General features: G+C 37.6%; 1 protein-coding gene across 1 annotated transcript in view; it reads right to left on the bottom strand.

Moving 5' to 3' along the window:
• Positions 1-1,358: 1,358 nt before the first annotated feature.
• Positions 1,359-11,379, bottom strand: part of LOC145988902 (uncharacterized) — a 79,760-nt gene continuing 69,739 nt past the window's right edge. The window contains exon 3 of the mRNA XM_083124193.1: positions 1,359-10,455. Within this exon, the coding sequence (XP_082980319.1) occupies positions 8,376-10,455 (2,080 nt within the window). The 3' untranslated portion in view covers positions 1,359-8,375. The remainder of the gene's footprint in view (positions 10,456-11,379) is intronic.

The raw sequence follows: 11,379 nt of genomic DNA, 5'->3' as shown, positions 1-11,379 counted from the left end.
GCGTTGTAACTCCTCGTGCTTGTAATGCTAAACACTTAAGAGAATTCTCTGTGATTTTCATAATTAAAGTTTTGATTATGACTGACGAAGGATATAGGAAAGACAATCTCAGTAATCTAAAATGTGCAGATGCATTCACGGTAGCTTCGTAGTGGAAATGTCCTTTCAAGTTGGCCTTGGCAGAATAGTGGACATCTGTTTATTGATGACCCAATGTGAGTGATTACCTTCTACCAAAAAAACCTTGCAATGCTTGTGGAACAATCTTATAACCCTTGAATACATGGGTCTAGAAAGTGGAGGGAAGACAATGAATTGGAACATTCACAAAATAACTGAACAAGGAACAACATAATTTTACTTCACATTTCTGCCTCTTTAGGCTAATCATGATGAGGAAGAATGATGATTGGATGAAATTGCTGAAGAAACACAAAGGAACATCCATGCTCACACCAGGGCTCCGACCTGAGACCATTCATTCATACTTTATTGGTTTAGCTGTATACCAGCTCCACACCAAGTGTCCTAAACATACGTCAAGCATGTACTGTAACATGATACTGTTATATCAAATTAAATTTTGAATATATACAGTTTTCATATACATTATATATCTACATCAAAATCATGCAAAATCTAAGTGGCGAGATTGCAAGTACAGCACTCAATATGTTCAGACACAAAGACAACAAGCTCTAAAAGAATAAGAATGATCTCCGTTGTTGTCATGTCATCCAGGATTATCAGCTGGAAACGGTTTATTGTAAACATTGGTGTGAAAAAACAGTCAACATCAACATCCAGCATAAACTTATGTTCGTGTTTTTTTACACAGATTTCCATAATTACAAGACTTCAGCATTACCATAATGCCATCAGGGAGGGACTAAATAAAGACAAAGAAACAGCATACTTCGAGAAATATTTTGTTCCTATTCTTGCTGTGAAGTCACAGAACACAAGAAACTATCTACAAGAGATGTCTCACTCAAAAATGTCACAAAATGTTTCGCTATTTCCACCTGCTCAAGACATTTTCTTCAAGCAGTGCTAGAAAGTTCAAGCACGTTTTAATGGAAAACTGGTTTGATGCCTTGCTATCTGCATATTCAAGACAAGACACATTCAGACTTCAAGATGTCGAAGTTCGAAAAAATAGCTGCCAGGACCACAGAGTTTTTAAACAAAAGCAGCAAATCAGTAATAAATAGGGCTGAGCCGATACCACTTTGAACCAATACCGATGTCGTCACTCTTACCGATTCCCACCGATACAAATAGAGATACTTTGAAAATTGAAATAAGTAAAATTGTTCATAACATTGATCACTATTAGTGTATAAATATTCTTCTCCACTTATATGCATCAATTGACCAAGAAATTTGAGTTAGAATATTCAAGAATTACATCAGAATATGAAAATATATGTTATATAACCACATTCTTTTCTCAGGCAAAATTGGTGCAAAATAAATAAAAAAGTTTGAATTTTGCATAACTTCCAGGATAATCAGACTCTGCGAAAGTGTTGCGTGGCATTTTACGGACCTTGTGAAAGACCAAAATGCTGGAAAAGTATCTGCTGGTATCGGTAGAAGAATTCCAACAGATACCACTGGTATCGGCTCAGCCCTAGTAATAAACTTACATTCCTATTGCCTAAATTATGTATCAAAGGCAGAAAACTATAGCAGATTGGTTAGAAAAGCATGCTAGGATAGGATGAAAGGGGTCCCAGGTTCGAATCCTGGGCTGGGCATGTTATTTGTGAGCATCCCTTCATCAATTTCATGATACCATCACTCAACCTCATGATTAGCCAAAAATGTCAGAAAAGCAGAGCAAAATAAACCAAATCAATCAGTCAGGGTTGACCAATGAATAGCTGCTGAATACACCTTCTAACTCTTCACACAGAAATTAAAGATAACTTCAATGAATTCAACCTATTTTTCATTCGACCATTCTGTCACACTTAAAACAAGAAACTACTGAAGTCACCGAACCCTTGCCAATGATACAGGCACCAAAGAACCAAGGACACAATGTCTCACTTAAAAAAATTATGCTGCAACCTATGAAGCACAAGTGGTGGGACCATTCAACCACTGTTACTACCAGTTCAAGTTTGTTTAAAAGTCCAATTTATGCACAGATGGGCTAATCAGGACTGGATATACAGTTTAAAGTGGGATCCGAATCACTATGTACCTCGTACAAGGTAATGGCATTACCACTATGCCAAGTGGATTTCGACGAGCAAGTTTCCAAGTGACAAAGAAGCACATTTGTTACCATCTTTCTGAAACAAAGAAAATAGGTTTTTGATTAATGAACATCACTGCTCTTGTACGTACCTTTTCCCCACTCGTTTTTCATGACAATGTGAGTATGAGAAGAGTGGTGACAGCTATTTTAATGTTGTGCTGTGTTTTAATTCAGATTTGAATACAGGCGAGACAATGTACTTTCCTGCATGTGACATTTTCTTACATTTGAAGCAATAATACTGTATACTTCCCCTCATTTCAATATGGCAGTTTGTAATGTTACTATAAAACTGTAGTATAACTACATTATGGTAGTCCCCATAACAGGGTACATTCATAAATTATGCACTAATATTTTATCTACATCATCATAAATGACAATAATCAGAGGTGCATATGTCTACCTGACAAGTAAATGAAACCATCATGAACAAACTTACATAGCTATCTTACTATTTCACTTCTTAATCAAATCTTATATAGTTGGCACTTAGTCCTCATAGACTTCTGCTATTGAAAACATTACATAATATTTGTATACATGGAAAACATGTATTTTTGCACAAGTTTGCACCATATTTGCCCAAGAAATAAAAATTAACAATTCAAATGTAAAGGCAGAAACATTGACAAAGTCTTTAAAATTTGTGTGTATTACAAGGAAACTAGAAAATTCTTCCATGCCTGCAGGTAAATAATGAACTGATTTTTCCCAACTTTTTCAAGTGACAACTGCTTTGCAAGAAAGTAACAAAATATATTAATTTACCAAACAATAATACAATTCATATGCTATGAGTATTGCAAACAACATAGAAGTTTAATCATACTGTGCTGATTTACAATCATACAAACAGTAAACTTCAGCATATTCCATATTATGCATTAGTCTTGTCAATACCAGTATTTATCCCACAAAAATATGTTTTACTCTCTCTCTCTCATCAAACTGAAATTAACACACATGTGGTATACATGTCCCCAACAGCTTCTATTTTTGTGTGAATGACAATACAAAGCAAATATAAATGAAAATTCATTTTACTGGTGAAAGTTGTTACTTTCTTTTAACCACAGTACACATACAGCAGAAGATTAACAAGATTTGTGTATGATGTTCATACAGCATACTATCACTGATTACAAAAAAACAGCCTATCTCAGATCTAACAAATATATGCAACACCCAGTGCATGTGGGTGTGAGAGATTTATTTTAGAAGTACATACAGTAACTACTACTCCTAAACAAGATTAATTTTATGTAAACTAAACACGATACATATCCATTCAGCTTTTCATCACACTGAAATGAATAGCAAAATAAACATGGACCAACATATTCTGTTGCTACAAAAATTATTGCATAACCATTTGATGCTAACAAAATTCTAGTTTGTTGCTTGAGCAAAAAAGGTAATGTCAAACAAGAAACTTCATAACATATATTTGCTACCAGCTTGCTGGATGTAGAAATTTATGGTCTATGTAGTAGTAGTAGTAATGGAGAACACATTTTAATGGCAGTTAAGCGTTATACTATATACTTTAGTATTCATTGCATCTGTGCATAGCATCGAAACATTTCAACAGAATAAGAGGAGACAGGTGTCACAGTACGTACATCTTAAGGGAGCTTCACACCAGAATTGCAAGCACCATGTCACATGTAAACAAACCTTAATAATTACATGCAATCTTTCACACTGGAACAACAAAATAGGCATCATGTCACAGACCGGGCAATTTTCTCAACTGGATGCATCACATTGCCTCTGGCTGTTGGTCATGTATGTGTGGCAAAATGTTTCTCTACAGACTGGAGGGGAAAGTTGCTATTCCAATGTATGGAGTTTGTGGTAAAGTGTTGAATGGCATTTGTTGCGTCATTGTGAAACCTCCCTTAGCAGATATAAATAGGAAATAAAGCTGCAATGCTTGATTGATTATTCACTACTTCAATGTGTCTCCACATCAAGAAACAATGCACATAACACCACACATTGTCAGATGTTACCTCAATATTACCCAATGTGACATACAATAGTATGAAGCAACTGCAACATGGAAATGGATTTAGACACATGTTTAGGATATAATGTTATGTTTTAATTTACTGTTGATCAACAAGTAAACTGCTTGTACATTTATAGGATTGAATTTTTCAAAAATAGAACAACAAATTAGTCCATATTTATTATATACACAGGTTATGCACAAAGAACTTTTTGAGTTCAGAAAACTTTTGTAAAGTATTCCCGTTGCACAAGGACAATTTGCATAAGCTTCCTCCCACCCGAGTGTGGTGCTGATCACATCACCTCCAAAATGGCCGAGACCAAGAATGTGTGGGTCCGTATGGAACTTTCCTCCAACCTAGTGCATCGTCTCCATCTTGATCCATACAAGCAACCCCCCCACCACTCCCCTTCAACTAGGAATTTCCAACTTTGCCACCGTCATTCATCATATGAGAACCAGAGGAACATAACTTCAAAAATGTGGTTTTCAGTTTTGTTTAAATAATCTCCTCTGAAGAGTCCAATCGACATATTTCCACTTCTAATCCTTAGCAGTAAGGTGGAGTCGCATATCTCCAATTTATTGACTCTTTTTAAGTCACACATATACATAAGAATACATTATTTCCACTCTCCTGTAAAATTGATGAATTGGGAGTTATGTACCTCTGGTTCTCACACGAGCAATTTGCACGTTTTGCATATATAGACCCAAACATGCATGCAGAATATAGTTCTGCTGCAATACTGACGATTTTCTCACAGTCTGCGATATGAACAGCTCGATGGTTGAGGCAAGACTGGCACGGGAGGTGCAGAGTGTCGTTCTCACGCGGATTAATACATAAAACCTGCTGCAAACTTAACCTGTCGCGGGGCTTAGTGACCTGTTTTAAAGACAAAGATAGATAAGTATAGAGTGTCAACCAAATTCTTGACTTTTTATTGACCTTTATTGACGTTTATTTATTTGACCCCTACTTAGGTAAACTTGGGAATTAGGAATTAAAAAAATATTTTTCATATAATGAAAAAACTGCTACTAAAACACAAGTCATGATTAAAATTGAACCCGTACTTTAACAAGAGAATTAAGACTTGCTTAATGCACATAATAATTAATGTCCCCCTTTATGTAGGACACCCTCACCCTGGAGTGTCTTTGGCAGACTAATGAGGTACTGGCATCTGGACACAGCCAGCATAATCCTCTGTGGGGCTCATGTTGTCATTCCTGTATGTTTACGATTGTCCCTTCATTCATTTCACATACCATTCATCATCATCTTCGTGATTAGCTAAAAAGGGCAGAAAATTGAAGTAACATAAACTACATCAATCAATCAATCAATCATTGTGATAGCAACAATTCTTGACCTACTTGTTGATTTCTTTATATTTTCTTGATTTTCATGACTGGTAGACACCCTGATATAGTACAACATAATTAGCTAGAACCCATAAACTCAAAATATAAAATATAGCTACCACTGAAGTCCCATTACTTTTGTGACCTTAGTAGTAATCACACATAACTGACCTTAAATGCCATACAAAATGTTGGAATTTTGTATAAATGGCTATGGTGAGCTACTCTTCAACACGAACCCCATGTTTACTTACCAAGGGCAGCAAGATGTCATGTTTGTGAATTATATAGCAACTGGAATAGAAGGGTTCACTAAAGAGCAAGGAACGGCATCACAACCCACAATCAAAAGCACTACAGAATTGCGAGTGCTTGCTTCATCCCCTCCTCCCAAAATCATTACCTCGACTGTTATGGAAGACCAGCTATTCGGTGATTATGTGCCAAAGAGCAACTATGCTTGAAAAATCAGACTGTGTACAGTCACGGACAAAACAAGCATGTATGTTATTGTCTGTGGAATTCAAAATTATACTGAAATTTCCATGTAGTAAATCTTCTGCGTGTGTCAAATCAAAAGGTGAACAGTAATTATTCACAACAAACGGTCACTGCGGACTACAAACATCTTGCTACCTCTGGCCACAACTGCAGTCACACCAATGCCATCTGCACCAAACTAACATTTTGGATGATGCTCAGTGGAATTGCATGTGGTTATCACAAGGATCACAAAAGCTACCACCAATTAAAAAGTGGAATTTCACACTGAAACAGTATGCATTTTATGCATGTTTTATCAATGATTACTTTGAGGTGATATGTGTGTGTGTGTGTGCAGAAACTGTTATGATTACTTGAGAGACTGTCTCCATTTTTTATACACATATTATGTAAACAAATTTAAACTGTTGTAAAAGTGTCTTCTCAGGCACTTAGAATATGCTAAAAGGTAGAACTAAGATTATGGCACGATTTTACAGGATAAAAGTGGGCGTTTATGAAATATGATGAGGGCTTGGACCAGTACTTTTGCCACACAGAAAAATTACATAATTACTGTTATCATCTGCTAGTCTCTATCAATGTACACATTCTTTTTTTAATTAAGCTAAAGCAACATAAAAGCTAAAACACAGCAGGAAGGCTACTAGCCCCTGTTAAATTATGCATAAAATGATCATTCATATCGACTGTTGGATTTTCAGCAAGTTAACACAACCAGAGCACTACGACACATAAAATATCCCTTACAGATGAATACACACAAGAAAACCATTAAGCTAATAGTTTAAGGCTCATACAGGGGCAGGAACTAAAATGCTATTTGACTAGAAACATCAGATGATAAATGCAGTTAAGGGAGTGACATCTGATGCTTTGTATTTGTAACAATATAATCATCTTATTTTTGTATGAACGAACATACTTTACCAGAAGTGGGTAGATCTCAGACAATCTGCACATGTGATAATAGTCTTGCAATTTATGCGATTCATGTAAACAATATTAGCCATAATAGCAACAAAATGAGGTATGACAATCATCACTACTTTACAGAACATAGATAAAAAAGGCTTGGTACTTAGTTTCTAGAAAATTTCTGCAGAGACCCTTGGAATAATGAAGCACTTGATACGTGCAATTAAAAAAAAAGTCCACTTTGTGCACAGATTAGCTAATTGTGATAGTGATAGTGATTGAGTATAAAATTTAAAATAGATCTGATGCACAGAAATGGGCCCACCCCAGGCATCAAAGGTCCTTATTTTTTAGTGAAATTAATGTTAACCTGCTTTACAGTTTCATTTTAAAACAGCAGCAGTTGTATGCAAAGAATAATTTGTTATGCTGTTGTTATCTTGGCATACACCTGAGAGATTGAGAAAAAATAACAAAAAGCTGCAATAATAGAACACTGAATTTTCAATCAGCAACATGACCACATACTTCAACTTGTGTACTTGTAAATACGGAGAAACTAGTACTCACTTTTATCCACGAAGCTGTTTTTTCTTTTTCCATTAATTTTAGTGGCTACTGCCACCATCCTCATTGGAACTTGCTGTACTGTTTCTCCGTATTTACATACTACCGCGTCTCTCTTTTCCCAATTATGAATTGTGTGTTTTTGAAAAACTATAATCTGTTATATTAATAAATATTTTTATCTTTACAATATGGTACACAGTGTAGCTTCTGATCAATGACTATGAAAAATGACACTGGTTTTAAATCAAGAACGTGTTATATACTTCCTTTTTAAACATAACACACTTTGAAAGCTATGACTATTTAATTTCATTAAGTTACCATGCTAATTTTCAACGTTAATGTCAAAAGTGTACACAATAGAATGTATTGATATTCTAAAGCAAAAAACATAATAAATATATTACAGAGACCTATAAAATAAATATATCATGAATAAATAGTAAACAAAAATTACTGGATTGAATGAAGTAAACAGATCAGCTAGAAACATGCAATTAATGCAAATTCAAGTGATGCTCTAAAACAAATTGTATACATATATATTTACTAATCTTTAGATACTTTTATATAGCCAGTAGAGCAAATTACTAATCCATTATTTGTCACATGCATGGGAATGTACATCTTTTTAATGAGGGGAAGCAAATAAATTTCCGTTTTCTTTTCTCTAACCAGCAACAAATGCATTGAAACAGTCACCTACTTCAATGTAGGGTCTCAAACACTAGGACCTGGTACCTGAACCTGTACATCAGCCACCGTCACTTCTTGCTGCTGGGTGGCAAGAGGTTTCTCGTAGACTGGTACTTGCACTTGTACGTCTGATACTGACACCTCTTGCTGGGGAGGCTGCTGAGTTGGGGCTGTAACCTGCGAAACATCGGTTTTGCCTTCGGAGTGGAGTTTTGAGTGAACTGATAGACTGTACTTTTGTGTGAAAGCCTTTCCGCAAATCTCACATTTGAACGGTTTTTCGCCAGAATGTCGTTTGGTGTGCTGAACCAGTCCGTGCTTCTGCGCGAAGAACTTCCCACATTGCTGGCACATGAAGGGCTTTTCCGGGGTTGGTTGTCTTGCGGGTGCAAGGAAGTGGCTCCCGTCCGAAAAAGTTATGCCACATATATCACTAACGTAAGTCTTTTCGGCAGTGTGGAGCCTCGTGTGGACGAGCAAGCCCTCTCTAGTTGGAAAACCGTTCCCACACTGTTTGCACGTGAAAGGTCTGTTGCCGGTATGGACACGGGAATGCACAACGAGCTCGCACTTGCGCGGGAAGCTCTCTCCGCAGTGTTCGCAAATGTATGGCCGTTCACCGGAATGGATTCGGGAATGAGACAGGAGCGTACGTCGTTGCAGAAACTCCTTCCCGCATATCGGGCATGTGTAGGGTTCGATTCCGTGTAACCGCAAATGTGTAACGAGCTGAAACTTACGATGGAAAGCATTCCCACACTCCTTGCACACGTATGGGCGTTCCCCACCGTGGAACCTCGAATGCATCAGAAGGTGATCTTTCTGCGAGAAAGATTCACCACACTCTTCGCATATGTACGGGCGTTCACCAGTGTGTACCTTCCCATGCGTCACTAGGTGACGCTTCTGTGCAAATGTCTTCCCGCATTCCGCACACACATGGGGCCTCTCCTTCGTATGAATCCTGGCATGCGTCACAAGATGGTGCTTCAGCGTAAAAGACTTCTTGCATTCCTTACATTTATACGGCCGTTCGCCCGTATGAAGCTTTGAATGTGTTACGAGGCAGTGTTTGTGTGCGAAAGTCTTTCCACAATCTTTACAGATATATGGACGCTCTCCAGTATGAACGCGTGCATGGGTGACAAGGTGATGCTTGAGTAAAAAAGTCTTTCCGCATTCCGGGCAACTGAATGGTCGTTCCTTGACTTTTGGCTTTGATGGTCCTGGCATAACATTTCCCTCAAGTTCCTTTGCACTGTCATCACTACTTGCTTGACTGATTTCCGTTGAGATATCCTGGTTTATATGATTCTCCTGCGACACCACCACCTTATTCCCACCAGTATTTTGTACCATCGAAGCTCGAGCCATATTATCTTTCTTCACAAATGACTCACCACACTGAGATGCAGCAGTCTGCATCGTCGTGGGAGGAAAGGTTTGCTTAATGCACATTTGCTTGTCCGCGAACACACTAGGATTGCCACTGCAGAAGTACGGATTTTGATCACAACTGCACTTTGGGTCCATAAAATGGGTACCTGGTTGCAGGCATGCCTTATCACATATCCCACCGAACATCAATGGGTTGTTGCATATGGTATCGTTCATCGGGAATGTTTTCCTACAAAGCATGTTCATACTTTTATTGAAATTTAGCGATTGTTTCAAAGCTATTGCTTGTTCATTATTTGCATACATGTAATGTTTGTTCATGAAAGGCACGTCACTCTGTATTTTCGAGGTCACCGACATGATTGGTAAGGAATGCTTGGAATCTGATGGTTCAATCTTGGGATGCTTTTGTGCACCAGAGGAATCTGTATCAAACCCTTTCACAGCACACTCGGCTGACATGCTCCATGGATGATGAAAACCTGTTGATATGCAATCTTTTCCAGCTGCTGACGTGGCTGTACATAATGCCTTGTGAGTCCCAACTTGGCAATTAGAACCACCTTGGAAAACATCTCTTAGAAATGATTCTTCCTGCCGAAGCCTCTCTACCAAAAGTTCAGGAACTACTTTTAGAGAGTCCAAGTGCACCAAAGATGCATGGTTACTCCATCCCATTGAAGACCCATAGTTTGGAGTTTGAGAGCTAAAAAAAAAAATCTCAGTTAGTTACCTTACTGAAGAACTCTACTTCTATTGTTGAAAGTATTATTCTAAAGTTACGTCAATAAATTAGCATTCATAGCTAAACTACTACATGGTCTGTTCACAAAAAATAACTTTACAACCAGCACCCAAACCGGCAGTGGGAGTGTAGTGGTGGCACCTAGACACATGCTCTTGCCACATTATGCAATTGTCACCGAGCTATTCACACTTCATAGTTTGTTGAAACTGTGACAATGGAAAAATTAAATGCACTGAAGTTGAAAAGATTTGGGTGATATTTTGCCTTAAACTTGGTAAGAAATTTACAGAAGCAATTCAAACCTTAAAGCAGGCATACAGGTAATACAGGGTAATTCAAAATGAATGGTGCAATTTACAGTTATTATAACGTTACTATGTATTATAGAAAATCAGACAAGGTATCAATATAAAGAAGAACTCTGAAAGTTTTACTCACATGACTCGCACAGCAGAGCTGGTGTTTACGAAAGTAACAGAAGAAGGACTGTTGCAGTCTAGATCTGATGATGCTGAGACCTGGGATCAGGAGGTAGGTGATTTAGATTTCCGGTCAGAAGATCCTAATTTATGTTCCATGAGTGTTGCTGATACAGCAGAGGAACCAAATATCAATGACAATGAAGACTATTCAGAAGACGTAAATCATGATGCGGTGTCAAAAGCAATGTCCAGAAACCGGTTTGAAGAAATTTTGAGAAATTTACACTTTTGCAACAATTCTGAAACAGATGAAAGGGACAGGTTTAGCAAAGTGAAGACCAGTGTGGTGTATGTTAAAGGAGCGCTGGCTCAACTACTTCCCTGGGGATCCATACCTTTCCGTAGACGAATCCATGGTTCCATATTTTGGGCGTCACGGTGCTAAACAGCACATACATGG

The sequence above is a fragment of the Lepisma saccharinum genome, chromosome 6, assembly GCF_977018435.1.
Source record: "Lepisma saccharinum chromosome 6, izLepSacc3.1, whole genome shotgun sequence".
Lineage (NCBI taxonomy): Eukaryota > Metazoa > Arthropoda > Insecta > Zygentoma > Lepismatidae > Lepisma > Lepisma saccharinum.
The sequence above is the reverse complement of the archived record's forward strand: the minus strand, read 5'-3'. Positions and strand labels throughout refer to the sequence as shown.